Raw genomic sequence first — 17650 nt, 5'->3', positions numbered from 1 at the left:
ATATTAATGTGTTAATTCATCAAACCTCTCCAGACATCCTCCTTCTGTCTGAAACCTGGCTGTCTTCCAAAATATCGAATAATGAATTGAGCATTGATGGTTATATTATTTTCAGGTGTGACCGAAAAAGCAAGGGAGGTGGAGTTTTAATCTATGTAAAGGATTGTCTCACTGTGCATAAACTTTCATCATCTGCCGTTCCTTAAAAAAATCGAATATATTGCTCTGGATTTGTGTTTTGGAAATAACACTCATGTAGTCATTACTGGTATATATCGCCCCCCCCCCCCCCCCCCCCTGCTCATGTTGACACTCTCGATGATATTGGTAAGATTCTCTCAAAATACATCAACTCAGAATTAATAATCATGGGTGATCTAAATCTGGATTGGCTCTCTGACACCTCTAATATATTAAAGAATTGTGCCATTAGCTCAACTAATAGTTAAACCCACCAGACCAAATTAAAAAAAACCCCTCTCCATTCCACTTAAATTGATATCATTTTTACAGACCTCATAATTACCCTCCATCTGGAGTTCTTCCACTTGACATCAGTGACCATTGTCCCATTGCCTGCATCCGAAACACTAAAATGCCCAAATCCCATTCTCAGTTAATTTCCACACGAAACTACAAACATTTTAGTCTCCAGAACTTTATTACGGATGTGTCTGCCTCAAATATGAATAATTTATTCTCCGTTACGGACCCTACTGTGGCACTGGAACATTTTTCACATTCTTTTAACATTATTGCTCAGGGGCGGACTGGGACTAAAAAGCAGCCCTGGACTTTGACTCGGCCCAGCCCACAAGAATCGCTATACGAAGGGAAACACAGACCCCCTAAGGGGTCCGGGGGCTTGCCCCCCACGGAAGACTTTTTTTTTTTTTTTTTTTTTACATTTTATTGTAAAATGCATCAATTTCGTGCACTTTGATGAGAGAAAATGAAGAAAATGTGTCTAGACCAGTACTTCTCAAATAGTGGGGCGCGCCCCCCTGGGGGGGCGCAGAGCAATGCCAGGGGGGGCGCATGTGACCTCGGGAAACATGTTTTTTTTTTTTTTTTTTTGCCGTACTGGAATAAAGTGTGCTTGCACATCCACTCAGTAGGTGGCAGTGGCGCTCTCATTTTCAGAGTGCGCGCAGTATTTTTGAACTAAGGAAGAGCACTCAGCACTCACAGACAACAGATATGAAGAGCAGTGTGCCACCGCTGTTTTCGAAAGCCGTTTTCCGACCGGACTCACTCACGCAGCGACCCACTGTCTTGTCCGGTTCTCACGTCGCTGCTCGAGAAGTGCCATTTTCGGCTTGGGATCGTCACGACGACTGCCCTCACCTACGGTTCTACCTCGGCCGCCGTGAATGCGCTTTTTTCGTGCCGTTTGCCTTTTAGCTTTGACTTTTAATACAGTGCGTGATGATGAAAGACCACTGTTTACTGTGTCTAAAAATAATAATAGCAGACAGCAAGAAGCCAAATCAATTAAGACGCCACTTAAAGACATTAGACCCCAATCTCATTGTTAAGCCGCTTGATTTTTTCAGTGAAAACGTGCCGAATATTGCCAACAATCGTCCTGCTTTGTCAGTGTTATATCAGTAAGCCAGTGAGCATTGTTAGCATGCTAATTGCAAAATAACTCCACACCATTGCAAAGGAGGTAAATACTGTGAGCAGCAAAAATAAAAACTGTCCTGTCCAAGGACACTTTTTTCCCCTTTTTATTCAGATTTGTTTTTTCGGTCAAATGTTTTGGCACATTGTCCTCATGAGTGAATGTTTCTAATCAATTTCAATTTGGTATTATTTACTGATTTTATTACATTTTATTTTTCTGTATCAAATGGTCAAAAATGTACCTTGAGTGTATTTTTTAGTTTGGATGTGATTTTTTTTTTTTTTTTAATTCAGGCAAATTGATGCACGTCAAGTCTTCTCTGTTACAAACAAAACAATGTTAATAAAGTTATACTTTATTATAAGTTGATCTATGTTACTTTTTTTCTTTATTAGAAAAAAAGGACACGATGTTAGGCAGATGCGTAGTTATAATAGTAATTTTATAGACAAATGATACTATTTACAGTGGCGGCAGAGAGTTTGGGGGGGCGCGAAACATTTACGTCTTCCTTGGGGGGGCGTGACAGAAAATAATTGAGAAGCACTGGTCTAGACTATGACTGTCTGACTTGGGGCGCTCAAAGTACTGCAAGGCTCAACTGGAGTTGGGTTCATTTTCTGTACTAGCTCTATGATCAACCTGAAAAAACCAATGAAAGAATTTATTTTTCAAAGCAATTCTATGTATCCAATTGATTTTAATATATGTCTCTATATATCTGTCTATAAAATGATTTCATTGTTTATGCCATAATTCAGTGGGCTTCAAACTATTCCACATAGGGCCGCAGCGGGCGCAGGATTTCATTCCAACAAAACAAGACAACACCTATGCACCAATCTGGTGTCTTACGAGTGTAATCAGTTGATTGCAGTCAGGTGCTGCTTGTTTTAGCAGAAACTTTATTGGTTAAACTGTCGGTACTGGACGGTTGAAACAAAAACCAGGCCCCACAGCGGCCCTTGAGGACCGGTTTGGAGACCCCTGCCATAATTAATCTTGCCATACAAATAATACATTTAAATGAAAATACAATAAACATTTCAAGACAAATCCTGGATATATAACCTTCATTGGAAAGTATTAACCAGAAAACAAAATGGTATATACATGATAAAAAAAAAAAAAATCAATTTAACTAAACTTTAAAGTAAAACCATTCATTGTATTAATATTTTGTTATATTTCTTCTGAATATTGCTGCTGCGTGTGTATACGTTGTTTTACAGCTAAAATATTTTTCCTTAGGCGAGTGATAGTAGGACTAGCATACTGTAACTTGACACGATTGCAAACGGACTAGCGGGAACTAACCCTTTGATTGTCATTTATTTCATTTAAAATGTAGGTACCTAGTGGATAACAATTGCCAGTATACCGAGCAAGTGACCCTCTTCATCCCTTTTTACTTGCCCTGCGCTTGTCTGGGGAACTTCCACCAGATTATCATTACACCCTCTCTCTTCTTTTCTCTCTCCCTGCACCGGCTGCACGTCAGAGCGTCCGCAGCTGCCACTCTCACCATCGACGAGGGTTGGGCAGTTGTTACCCGACGTGGCCGTTGCAGCCAGACTGCTGCTTGCGAAAATATTTGTCAACTTATGACATTTTAATGCTTCGCTCTCCAGTTTCTTTATTTTTTTTTCTCCCTTTTTCTCTGCTGCTTCGCTACTGTGCAGACGTCTCTCTGCTTTGCTCCTGCTTCAATCATCTTTTTAATCATTTTTAATCACCTCTAAATTACTCAGTAAGTCTTGGAATTTTCTTTTAATCTTGTTTTTATTCAAACAAAGGCTTTTTGAGCATTTTTGAGCCTTTTAAAGTGCTTTTTTGTCGTTACTGGAACACAAGTCTGCCTTATCAGAGCTGAGGAATTCGGCTAACGAAAGCTAAGTAGCAGCAACATGCCTCCCCTGTCAATGGATGATTACCACAAACTGCTCCAGAAGATAGCAGTACTGGAAACAAAAATCTACCGGCTTGAAGTGAATATGGAGGTAAATGGACAGCTCGGGAATGAAACCACTCTGCCGATCTCCCAAAACAGCGAGTGGGAGCGGACCCACAGAATGCAAACAAACACCATCGAGACTCAACGGGACCCTGGCAGAACCCAGCACTGGCAGATTTACGATGAAAAGGAATGGCCACCTCTGCAGAAGACCGCGTCATCTACTCCGGCACCAGAAAGAAAATTATCACAGATCAAGGCAACAACAAAGGCTCAAAGCAAAGTGCCTCAAGCTGCTGGAATTCAACTGGAAAATAGATTTACGCCACTCTCCGAGACTCCTGACCCAGGGAAAGTTGGAACACCCAGCTCGAAAGAGAGGTATGATGCTAATGCATGTGCTAGCAGGCTACAGAGAAAGCGACCCAATGGGCCCCGCACTCTGATAGTGGGCGACTTTGCTGTGAATGGGATGAAACACTTTTGTAGCAACAATACCAGAGTATGTTGTTTTAACAAAGCTACGGTGTCTGTTATCTCTGAAAAAATCCTGAGCATTGCTGCTCAGCATCCAACAGCCACTACTCTGATAATACACACAGGAGCCCTCGATATTGCGAAGCAAAAATCAGAGCTTTTAAAGCAAGACTTCACTGAACTGATAAACAAAGTCGGAACTTTAAATACTGAGGTGTTTTTCAGTGGACCTATACCCGCGCCCAGGCTGGGGGATGAAAGTTTCAGCAGAGTGATGCTCAACAAATGGCTCAAAGCAACATGCGCTGGACAATCGATGTACTTCATTGACAATTTCAACATATTTTCAGGGCGCAGGCATCTCTTTAAGAACGATGGCCTTCACCTAAATAAGTCAGGAGTGCGTTTACTAAGCAGCAGCATGTTTTATCTCTTGAGGCACAGACAGTCTGCTTATCTCGAGGAAAGGAGGCAAGCTGTCCCAAAACATCGGATAAACATGGTGGCTGGGATGAGTGCTGAATCAGACAGTGTGCATGCAGAATCAATGTCTCCTCCAAAAATGGAGCCGATAGTCGCTGAAGGGGAAGTGACTAAGCCAGCCCTGCCAGGCTGTGACCAACCCTCCTCTGCTGAGGCTCCACTGCCTCAACGGGAGGAGACCCTGGTAGCAGGTGATCGACCCCCTTCAGACGAGACTCAAGAAGTGGCTCCATCAGCTCAACAGGAGGAGAACGACCCGACCGTGCAATCCTCTGCTGTCGAGGCCCCATCCAGCCCCAAATCCTCGCACTCCAAGACGCCACCACGCTGCCGACTCCAGGATAAGGCCCCATCCAGCCCCAAATCCTCACACTCCAAGACGCCACCACGCCACCGACTCCAGGATATAGCCCCATCCAGCACCAAATCCTCACACTCCAAGACGCCACCACTCCGCCGACTCAGTCAGGCTAAGGCCTCATCAAGGCCTAAATCCCCACAGTCCCGGAAGCCCCCCCGCCGACGACTTAGTTTGGATGAAATAATGAGTCAACCTGATCGGGACTCCATGGATCTAGATGGCAAGGTTAACCAGTCTCTTGATCTCCTCAAGTTCATGTCTTCGCTTCCACCCTGTACCTGTCACACCCGACAGGTGCCAGGGGAAGATGGCAACAAACCAACCAGCCTCCACTGGAATTCTCTCGGGGCAAAGCCAAAGCACTACAACTCTGGAATTACACGGTATTATCCTTCTATGGAGGAAGCCATGTTTGCGACACCAATATGATGTGCACCGGGTCCAGGCTGTGACAACATTACAAAGACTGTTCTGTCCCAGCAAATGCCGGGGCCTTATGGAGTACAGTATGTATGCTCAACAATCCCAGTGGTGATAAACAACAAAAAAAGGGCTAGACTGGTGAGAAATAAAAAACGTTCAATCAACTCTGCCAACCTGTTAAGCATAGTAAGTCATTCCCAAAACTCACCAGTGAATCCAGTCTGGCATCTCCAATTGGCTCTGCTAAATATTAGATCTTTAGCTGGCAAATCTTTCTTAATTAATGATTTTATCAGCAAACATAACCTTGACATGTTGTTCCTAACAGAAACTTGGTTAGATCAAGATAAGAGTTCGACAGTTCTGATTGAGGCAACCCCCACAAACTTCAATTTCTTTAGTGCTCCAAGAACCCATAAGAAAGGAGGTGGGGTTGCCAGTCTGATCAGGGACAGTTTTCAATGCACGAATATTTCATGTGGTCAGTTTGATTCCTTTGAATATATTGTCATTCAGCTAAAAAGCCCTTGCAGAGCTGCCTTGGTAACAATTTACAGACCACCGAAGTATAACACAATGTTTTTTGATGAGCTTACCAAAATACTGTCTTCCGTCTGCATGGACTTTGATTGTGTTGTTTTAGTGGGTGACTTTAACATTCATGTTGATAATCCTGAAGAAGGATGTGCTAGAGAGCTTTTAAATATTTTGGATACATTTGGTTTATCTCAGCATGTCACAGTTCCAACACATAACAGAGGGCACATACTGGACTTAATAATATCCAAAGGTCTTAACATCTCTGAGGTCACAGTGAATGATGTTGCTCTGTCTGATCACTACTGCATTATGTTTAAAATGACCACCCCTGTCCATCCTCTGAAAAGGGAAACAGAGGTGATTAGGAAGCGTTACATAAGTGATAACACATGTGCGTTATTCACACAGGCCTATGCCTCATCATTAACCTCTACAATAGCTCCAGTGGAAGAACTTGTAAATAGTTTCAGTTCCAGTGTGATGACTGTAATGGACACTATTGCCCCGATTAAGACAAAAACTTTGTCAAGAAAGAAGAGGTCACCCTGGAGAAATGCCACACAAGCTATAAAACAAAAACAAGTTTGTAGACGAGCAGAACGCAGATGGCGAAAAAACAAACTCCTAGTTTTTTATGATATCTACAAAGAGAGTCTTCGCAAATACAACCAGGAACTGAAAAATGCTAGACAATCATATTTTTCAGAGATCATTAGTAGAAACACCAACAATACTCGCACACTATTTTCTGTTGTTGACAAACTGACAAACCCACAAGCATCAATACCTCAGGAATTGGCATCTGAGGTGTCCTGTAATAATTTCGCAGCATTCTTTACACACAAAGTACTAAAGATTAGACAGGCTGTGTGCAACTCCGGATTAACAAATGTTACACTAAACACCTCCCAAAATGTCCCCCACGTCAATCTTAGACAGTTTAGCCTCCTGGACTATGCCACTTTAACAGAAATTGTGTCGAAATTAAAGCCCACAACATGCTGCCTTGACATCCTTCCTTCAAACTTTTTCAAAACTGTTTTTCATTGCATAGCCCCAGACATACTTCAGATTATAAATACTTCCCTCCAAACAGGAGAGTTTCCTCAGACTTTAAAAACTGCAGTAATAAAACCTCTCCTAAAAAAACCTAATCTGGATGCCTCAACCATTAGTAATTACAGGCCAATATCAAATCTGACATTCCTGGGGAAAATTATCGAAAGGGCTGTGTTTGAACAGATCCAGACTTTTATGATGCAAAACAATCTTTTTAACTCATTTCAGTCTGGATTTCGGCCACAACACAGCACCGAGACCGTGCTTATCAAAGTCCTAAATGATATTCGTCGGAATACCGATGCAGGCAAATCATCTGTTCTGCTACTATTGGATCTCAGCGCCGCATTTGACACGGTTGATCACAACATACTACTCAGCAGATTGGAACAGTGGGTAGGGCTTACTGACACTATTCTTCAGTGGTTCACATCCTATTTACATGATAGAGATTTCTTTGTGTCAATTGGAAACTATCAGTCAGAACGAACCAAATTCACGTGTGGAGTCCCTCAAGGGTCAATTCTTGGACCACTCTTATTTAACATCTATATGCTTCCGTTAGCTCAGATAATGGAACAGTATGATATCTCCTATCACGCCTATGCAGATGACACACAACTGTACATTTCTGTGTCCCCACATGATTATAGTCCCTTAGTCTCCCTGAGTAAATGCATTCGTCAAATCAATGAATGGATGTGCCAGAATTTTCTCCAGTTAAATGTAGAGAAGACAGAGGTGATCATTTTTGGGCCAAAAAAGGAAAGGTCAAAGATAAGCAGCCAACTTAGCACAATGTCACTAACAGCTATAAATCAAGTCAGAAACCTTGGCGTAATTATTGACTCAGACCTAAAATTTGATAGCCATCTAAAGTCCGTCACTAAATCCGCTTATTACCACCTAAAAAATATAACCAGAATTAAGGGGCTTCTGACTCAACAAGACATGGAAAAACTTATGCATGCATTCATTTTCAGCAGATTGGACTACTGCAACGGTATATTTACAGGTCTTGATAAAAAATCAGTCAGGAAGCTGCAGCTAGTACAGAATGCTGCAGCCAGAGTCCTCACAAATACAAGGAAGCTGGACCACATTACACCGGTTTTGAAATCGCTACACTGGCTTCCAGTGAGTCAAAGGATAGACTATAAAATACTACTGCTCGTCTACAAAACACTTAATGGCCTTGGACCAAAATACATGCTTGACTTGTTAGATTCCTATGAGACCTCTAGACCCCTAAGGTCGTCTGGAACGGGTCTTCTGCATGTTCCAAGAACAAGAACCAAGAGGGGTGAGGCAGCATTTAGTTATTATGCTCCTCACCTCTGGAACAAGTTACCCGAACGTCTGAAGTATGCTCAAACTGTTAGCTCCTTTAAATCAGGGCTAAAAACGCTTTTGTTTGGCACTGCATATCCATAACTGTCTATATATTTCAACCTACCTGCCTTCTATTCCTATTTTGCTTATCTCCATTGCTGATTTCAATGATTATTAGTAGTAGTAGTTTTTGCTTTATTTTTATTTTTGTTTTATTTTTATTTATTTATTTTTATTCTGTGATTAGATGTGATCATTTGTCTTGGTTTTTACGTTGTGTTGATTTAAATGTGATTTTTATGGTCTTCATGTGATGTAAAGCACTTTGAATTGCCTTGTGTTGAATTGTGCTATATAAATAAATTTGCCTTGCCTTGCCTTGCCTAACCTTCTTCGCACCACCCTTCTCTTTTCTTTTTTTTGCCACCACCATCCATATTGTGCGTTAACGCTCATCATAGTTTGCTTCTACAAAGAACCAATGAAGGCTACTTTGTGCGTTCTTCGTTCTTCTATCAGACTGGCGATGAACAGCCAGGCGCATTGCTGCCACCTGTCGGATTGGGTGCGAACTGTAGATAATTAGAGACTAGGGGGGGATAAAAACAGTGATGTAAAATGAATGGCGGCCGCCGGCCGTCTAGGGCACCGGCCATTCTGTGATCCTCCAGAATCCACAGATTACCAGTCCGCCCCTGTTATTGCTGACAGACATGATCCCTTTAAACAACACAGAATTAAAAACAGATTCAATCCCTGGTTTTCCCCACAACTTGCTACTGTCATTTACAGCAGAGATAAGGCGTGGTCCAGGGTTAGATCCAGTGGCACCCCTGAAGACTGGTTATTATTTAGGCAAAAAAGGAATATCTGCACCAGCATGATGAAGAAAGCCAAATCAAATCTGCTTCTGACAACACTGCCAAATTCTGGAAAACAATTTCATCTCTAAAGAATTCACCTAAGCCACATCTCCCTCCACATATCACTCAAGCAGCTGCTCATACTTCTGATAAATTATCTATGGTTGAATTATTCAACAATCACTTCCCATCCTCTGGTCTCTCTCCATGTCAACTCAAAGCAATTATCATAACGTTCCTTTAGACGGAGCCCTTAATTCGCAACTCAACTCTCAACCCAAATTTTCTTTCTTCTTATTTCAAAGTTCTGATGTTTTTAAAATCTTGAGGAAAGGGAAGGCTTCCAAAAATGCTGGTGCAGACCATCTAGATCCATATCTACTTCAATTAAGTGCTCATTTTATCAGTCCATATTTAGCTCACATTTTTAATCAAACGCTTCTTTCCAGCATCATCCCATCCCCTTGGAAAACTGCTACTGTAATCCCGCTACATAAAAATGGTGATATCTCTGACCTCAATAATTACCGTCCAATATCCAAGCTTCCGTTTTTATCATTCATTCATTCAAACATACTTCAGCCGCAACAGTCTGGTTTTCGCCCAGGTCACAGTACAATTACAGCTTCAGTTTCTGTCCTAAATAACATTGTCTCCTTTCTTGATAATAAACAGTTCTGTGCTGCTCTTTTCATTGAGCTTTCAAAAGCATTCGATACCGTTGATCATAAAATTCTACTTCATAAACTGCAGGCCATAGGTTTAGACGTTAATGTCCTCAACTGGTTTAAGTCCTACCTTACAGACAGAATACAAACTGTTTGTCAGGATCTGCGAATGCGGAGAACAAGATTGAACCCAACAACAGACAACAGAGGGGAAGCATTCGGGGATTTATTGATCATAAATAAACAAAACACGCGAACGCGGTAAAAAGGGAATAACAAAAGGGGTCCGTGACAAATAGGTCAAACGGGGATCAAACCGCGAAAACTGAGCGGAGGGCAGAGAGCCAAAAAGACAAACAAAAATACACTCAATACCTGCAAAAGGTAGGGGATCAAAAACTAAGATGTCCGAAGAACTAGAAGGCAAATACAAAGCGACTCGAAAGCAGTACGTGTTAATGGCGACCAGCTAGGGAAATATCATGGCGTTCTTCTCCCGGATAGCCTGCGTTTATATACTGTAGCTGACGAGCAGGGATTAGCTGCAGGTGCGACGTCGGCACGCCCCCACAGCCGGCTCTGCAAGAAAAACGAATTCTGACAAGCAGCAGAACGCGACACTGTTGCTTCTGACGGTGTTCAATCAAGTCCACTTACTATTAAAAATGGCGTGCCGCAGGGGTCTGTCCTTGGACCACTCCTTTTTACGTTATACATTAATAATTTTTTCTTCCTAATCAATATTTTAATGTCCACTTTTTTGCTGATGATTGTATTCTATATGTGCCCGGTTCTTCCCCATCACTAGCTCTGACTCATTTACAGACTGCTTTTGATAGCTTTCAAATATCTCTTCATAATCACAGATTAGTTTTAAGTGCTGAAAAAATTAAATACATGGTTTTCTCCACTTCCACTATAACTGACAATGACTTACCCGGAATCAAATCCCTAAATGGTATTCTCACTGATTCATACAAATATTTAGGAATTTGGATTTACAGTAATTTATCATTCAAAAGTCATATTTATCATCTAATCCGTAAACTTAAATTTAAACTTAGCTTCCTGTATAGAATCCAAGGCTGTCAACTTCTAACCGAAAAACCATTGTATTATCTTCTTTTGTTTCTGTTCTCGATTATGGGGACATCCTGTACTGTCATGCAGCTCCATCAACTCTTCAAAAGTTAAACCCGGTCTATCACAGTGCACTACGTTTCATCACCAATGACAATTTCTACTCATAATTGTACCCTTTATCAAAACGTTGTTTGGTCCTCACTACAGTCAAGAAGAAATATCCATATCATGTTATTCATTTATAAGGCTTTACTGTGCAAACTTCCGAACTACCTCACATCTCTCCTGTCATTCTAATCCAGTAACTACAAAACATGATCATCCAACTACTTAACCCTAAACATTCCATTCACTTGCACTAATGGTGGCAGAACTGGCTTTAAATGCTCCTCTTAAATGGAACGAATTGCAAACTACTCTTAAACTAGAGCCAATCATTCATCTTGGTGATTTAAAATCTCTTTTGTCTGATGTTTTTACTGATTATTGTAACGGTTTCCGTTAGTGTATTTCGAATTGTTTGATATTTGTGAATGTTTCTTTGTGCTAAGGCCTCTCTTGTAAAAGAGATATTAATCTCAATGAGACTGCCTGATAAAGATAAAATTAAAAAAAAAAATAATAATAATAATGTGAAGAACATGAAAAGTAACGTCAGTTACTTTGCCAAGTAACCAATTACCGTATTGGCCCGAATATAAAACGGTGTTTTTACCATTGAAATAAGACTGAAAAAGCAGGAGTCGTCTTATATTTGGGGTCCAGACATTATACCCATTCACGACGCTAGATGGCGCCAGATATCATTGAAGCGAATGCTGAATTTGACTCCACAGGCCAAAGCGAACCCCTTATGGTTAATGCAGTTATTGCAATTTTGTTGTTTTATCACAGTAGGTTGGTTTATTTATATTTCATAAACCAGAAGCCATTAATTTACGAATGTGATTGCACTTTAGTTTACATATTCAAATGTTCAGATATTAAGATTTGAATGAAGCAAAATAACATGCTTTTTCTCTCAAATATATTGTTATAATCATTTGTTTGAACTTTCAGATGTAATTATTTTCTGTATAAAAATGAATTTGGTGTTCAAAAAGTGTATTTTCAAACTTTAGTCTTGAAAAAGAGGGGGTCGTCATATAATCAGGGCAATCTTCGGGCGATTACGGTACTCTTAGGTTTAGGTAACAGTTACTAACTCAATTACTTTTTGGGACAAGTCATTTGTAACTAATTACTTTTTCAAAGTAAGATTAACAACACTAGTCACAACAAGCACAGAAATAAGTCAGTGTCCACTTCAAGTGACAGACTGAAGACATATGATAATCTTGGCCCATGAGAAGTCCTTAACAACTTGGACATGGATAAATTTGTGAGTTTTTGCAAAGGGAAGTAGGAGACTTGTTGTTGAGTGGAGTGAAGGGAGATTTTTGAACAATTTTTCTGCTAACAAAAAAAAAGCCCCCCCGCCCCCAAAAAAAGTTCTGTTTAGTTAGTATATCTAATTAGTTTACGAAGTATTTTTTTCAATATTATTTATAAGACTACCTTTCAGTTCTCAGGTTCCAATTTATTTGAGCATTAGGTCATCCAGTTAATATATACACTCACCGGCCACTTTATTAGGTACACCACTCCAACTGCTCGTTAACACTTAATTTCTACTCAGCCAATCACATGGCGGCAACTCAGTGCATTTAGGCATGTAGACATGGTTTAAGACAATCTCCTGCAGTTCAAACAGAGCATCAGTATGGGGAAGAAAGGTGATTTGAGTGACTTTGAACGTGGCATGGTTGTTGGTGCCAGAAGGGCTGGTCTGAGTATTTCAGAAACTGCTGATCTACTGGGATTTTGACGCACAACCATCTCTAGGGTTTACAGAGAATGGTCCGAAAAAGAAAAAATATCCAGTGAGCGGCAGTTCTGTGGGCGGAAATGCCTTGTTGATGCCAGAGGTCAGAGGAGAATGGCCAGACTGGTTCGAGCTGATAGAACGGCAACAGTGACTCAAATAACCACCCGTTACAACCAAGGTAGGCAGAAGAGCATCTCTAAATGCGCAGTATGTCGAACTTTGAGGCAGATGGGCTACAACAGCAGAAGACCACACCGGGTGCCACTCCTTTCAGCTAAGAACAGGAAACTGAGGCTACAATTTGCACAAGCTAATCGAAATTGGACAATAGAAGATTGGAAAAAAGCAGATTTCTGCATTCGGATGGTAGGGTCAGAATTTGGCATCAACAACATGAAAGCATGGATCCATCCTGCCTTGTATCAACGGTTCAGGCTGGTGGTGGTGGAGGAATGGTGTGGGGAATATTTTCTTGGCACTCTTTGGACTCCTTGGTACCAATTGAGCATCGTTGTAATGCCACAGCCTACCTGATTATTGTTGCTGACCATGTCCATCCCTTTATGACCACAGTGTACCCAACTTCTGATGGATACTTTCAGCAGGATAATGCGCCATGTCATAAAGCTGGAATTATCTCAGACTGGTTTCTTGAACATGACAATGAGTTCACTGTACTCAAATGGCCTCCACCGTCACCAGATCTCAATCCAATAGAGCATCTTTGGGATGTGGTGGAACGGGAGATTCGCATGATGGATGTGCAGCCGACAAATCTGCACCAACTGTGTGATGCCATCATGTCAATATGGACCAAACTCTCTGAGGAATGCTTCCAGCACCTTGTTGAATCTATGCCACGAAGAATTGAGGCAGTTCTGAAGGCAAAAGGGGTCCAGCCCGTTACTAGCATGGTGTACCTAATAAAGTGGTCGGTGAGTGTATGTTGTTAGTTTATAAAATCTGGATGACACCTTAAGACTGAAGACTTAGTATAAAGTGACGCGGGATTTAGCCGTGTCACTGCTTTCACACATGGGGAAATGTCCCAGTAATAAACCGGGTAGTACGTGTGAAAGTGGCGAGCATGATATGAACATATGATGCCCCCTACACATTTCTGACTGCCCTCATACAGGTCTGCCTACAACCGACCCTGTAGGTGGTTGTGTTCATAATAGTCCAATGTGACTAAATAATAAAATAGTTTTGAGTTGGTGTACAGGTGGAAAAAAAAAATTCTCAGTACAAAAGTACTCGCTTTAAGATTTTAAAGTAAAAAGTATTTTCCCACGATGCAAAAATGTAATATCATTGGCCATGTGTCTCTCCAACTGATCCTTCAGAGTGAATCCTTGACCACAAACTGAGCAGGAAAAAAGTTTTTCCCCGGCGTGGATTCTTTCGTGTATTTGCAAGGTGTTCTTATGACTGAATCTTTGACCACAGAAAGAGCAGGAAAAAGGTTCGTCACCAGTGTGGGATCTTTCGTGTCTTTTTAAGGCTCTCTTGCGATTGAATCTTTGACCACAATCTGAGCAGAAAAAAGGTTTTTCTCCGGTGTGGGTTCTTTCGTGTATGTGTAAGGTGGACTTGCGAGTGAATCTTTGACCACAAAAAGAGCAGGAAAAAGGTTTGTCTCTAGTGTGGGTTCGTGTGTGTTGATTTAAGTAGTCCTTCCGAGCGAAATTTTGACCACAAACTGAGCAGGAAAAGGGTTTTTCGCCAGTGTGGGCTCTTGTGTGTATTTTCAAGTATGTCTTTTGAGCGAATCTTTGACCACAAACTGAGCAGGAAAAAGGTTTTTCTCCCGTGTGTGTTCTTGTGTGTATGTCCAAATTTGGCTTTCGCGTGAATCTTTGACCACAAACTGAGCAGGAAAAAGGTTTTTCGCTAGTGTGGGTTCTTGTGTGTATTTTCAAGTGTTGCCTTTGAGCGAATCTTTGACCACAAACTGTGCAGGAAAAAGGTTTTTCTCCCGTGTGTGTTCTTGTGTGTATGTCCAAGTATGGCTTTCGAGCGAATCTTTGACCACAAACTGAGCACGAAAAAGGTTTTTCGCCAGTGTGGGTTCTTGTGTGTTTTTTCAAGTGTTGGTTTTGCGTGAATCTTTTGCCACAAACTGGACAGGAAAAAGGTTTTTCTCCGGTGTGGGTTCTTTCGTGTATTTTTAAGGTGGACTTGCGATTGAATCTTTGACCACAATCTGAGCAGAAAAAAGGTTTTTCTCCGGTGTGGGTTCTTTCGTGTATTTTTAAGGTGGACTTGCGATTGAATCTTTGACCACAATCTGAGCAGAAAAAAGGTTTTTCTCCGGTGTGGGTTCTTTCGTGTATTTTTAAGGTGGACTTGCGATTGAATCTTTGACCACAATCTGAGCAGGAAAAAGGTTTTTCTCCAGTTTCGGTTCTTATGTGTATTTGTAAATTTTGCTTTTCAGTAAAACCTTGACCACCAGCTGAGCAGGAAAAAGGTTTTTCACCAGTGTGGCTCCTCATATGCGTACGACAAGTATACTTATTAGCAAAGGTTTTCCCACACTTAGAGCATTTGCAGAGTTTGTCGTCACGGCGAGATTTCTTATAACCATCATTATTGTACGGCGAGTGTGACTTGGCGCCATTTCTATCTGATCGAGCGATGAAAATGTCTGCTTGCAATCTTTCTGTTAAGCTGCTGCCGCCACTCGGAGGATTTGCCCCTCTGCTGGCCTCACTCAGACTATCTTCACTCTTCAAGGGCTCACCAATTGCCCCGGTGATACCTTCCTCGTCTTTAACATATGACAGCTCCTCCTTTTCCTCCTTTTTGATTGGAAGTTGCTTCTGTAGATGGGGCTCTGGCTCCTCCTCCTCTTTGATTTGGGTGAGCTCAACATCCTCTTTAACGCCAGGAGATTCTGGCTCCTGCCGCTCAGCACAAAGACATTTTCCGAAAGCTGCAAGACACAAGAAAACCATTGAAATATTTTAAGGACCACCACCCCGTCATCGGCCAGTCTTTCCTTTGTGCAAAACTTGGAGAAATCAGGTACAGTGATCCCTCACGACTTCGCCGTTCAGGTTGCACGGATTCAGTGCACCTCACGGTTTTCTAAAGTTTTCATACAAAAAAATTGCATGAAAAACTATGTGGTTTTATTTTGAGGCGCAAGAGACATGATTACGCATCAAGATGCGACCAAAAATTCGACGCCAAATACTATTGGCCAAAAAGAGCTAAAAATGCCATTTCGGTCTATATGTTTTGAAGACCGAAAGTTTACCATCAAATCGCGTGAAGAACTTAGTCCCTCTTGTTATGACGTCATTAAAACACGGAGAGAAGCAACACGCTGGCCGATGCTGTCTTCTAAAGCCAACATGTCCACGGATTGGAAGTATTTTGATGTCTCAAAGAAAGATGCTCAGATAGCCGTCTGTAAAATCTGTTCCGCTCAAGTGTCTCGAAGGGGTACAGCAACGAAGAATTTTTCCACCTCAGGTTTAATCATGGACTTGGCCTCCAAACATGCAGAACAATACGACAGGTATCAGAAACAATAACAGGCATGAAAATGGGTCAGGGGTTAAAAAGGTGAGAAGGGTGAGGCGGAATCATGTTCCGGTAAGGGCTGTCCCAAACGACTAATTTTCTACCGATTAGTCAGTCGACTATTTTTACGATTAGTCGATTAATAATTTTTTATTTATTTATTTTTAACCAACTCAGCGATGAAATTATTGTTGACGCTTATTACTTCACAAAAACATTTTGAAACATTTAAATTCTTTATTAAAGGGGAACTGCGGATTTTTTGACATTTTCTCTTTATAAAACTCGGACATACGCAAATGTGTTGAACATAACTTCAAGTATTATTTCTTGAATTACAAGTGGCCCCCTTGAACACTTGATTTAAAAACTTGAAGTTGCGTAATTTGCGGACTATAATCCGCTATGTTTCCCCCTCATTTTAAATCCTGCTGCTTATAGTCCAGTGTTGCTTACTTGTTGGGTGAATTGAAAATGTGTCCAAGCTAGAGTTCTGTAACCTATATACTTGCGCTCTATCACATGAGGATTTTGGCACATTCTTTTTGAATCATCCTATATTATAGTATAATTAGTGTATAAATATTATAATTTAAGTTACTCGAGGCCGGGTCGAGTTTCCCCTTTTGTTGGAAATCTAAATATTGTCACCCTACCTATAGTAAGTAGTTTTCTTCATCCCATTCCCATTTAGGCATTTATTTAAAATGTTGTCGTTTGCGTAAAAGCAGAACTGTATTTGTAAATATTAATGTCAAAGCCTGAAATGACTAAAAAAAAAAACAAAGCGAGCAGCTCTCATTTGTATGATAGGCCTTACTAAGCCAAGCATATGTTCATACTTTCTTTTGTGATAATGAAATATAGGTAAGATCTTATCTCTATCAAATTTACTCTATTAGGCACTTTGAAATACAGCTCGGAGTTTCCAAAGCAAACAAAAAGATGGGTTGCCCGGAGCTGTTACGAGCCAACAACGCAGACATTCAGAGAGAATTTGGTGGAAGCGTGTCCTGGAAAGACGGCAGGATTCATGATTAAAGTTTGCTGAGCCAGACTTCTATTTCAAGCCTCCAACTACTATTCCACCGAACATTGTAAACATCGAAAGGCCTGACAAAGAAAAAGTTATTTTACAACATGTCAGTCGCTTTAAAAAATAAGTAGGCAGACATTTTCCTTTTTTTTTTTTTTTAATAGATATTTTATAATGTAGATATTTTTTAATGAACGACAATAAAAAAAACACACACATATTGTATAATTTGTGAAATGTGAAGGTTTAAAAGATAAAAAGTTTCTGGGTATGGAGGAAATGGTATGAAAAGGTAAGTCGTACTTAGAAAAATTGCATAGCATCTTCAGCTTCCCTAAAA

General features: G+C 40.8%; 1 protein-coding gene across 2 annotated transcripts in view; it reads right to left on the bottom strand.

Annotated features, from left to right (window-relative positions):
* The window catches only part of LOC130927676 (gastrula zinc finger protein XlCGF26.1-like), a 47630-nt gene that overhangs the window by 11337 nt on the left and 18643 nt on the right, over positions 1-17650 (bottom strand). The window contains exon 3 of one of the 2 annotated variants that reach the window (XM_057853630.1): positions 15487-15678. In XM_057853630.1, coding sequence (XP_057709613.1) covers positions 15487-15678 — 192 coding nt within the window. Of the gene's footprint in view, positions 1-305; positions 15679-17650 lie in introns of those variants that run through there. The other variant, XM_057853629.1, reaches the window with a different exon arrangement.

Source organism: Corythoichthys intestinalis, chromosome 13 (genome assembly GCF_030265065.1).
Source record: "Corythoichthys intestinalis isolate RoL2023-P3 chromosome 13, ASM3026506v1, whole genome shotgun sequence".
In the NCBI taxonomy this organism is placed as follows: Eukaryota; Metazoa; Chordata; class Actinopteri; order Syngnathiformes; family Syngnathidae; genus Corythoichthys; species Corythoichthys intestinalis.
This window is presented reverse-complemented; position numbering and strand designations above follow the sequence as displayed.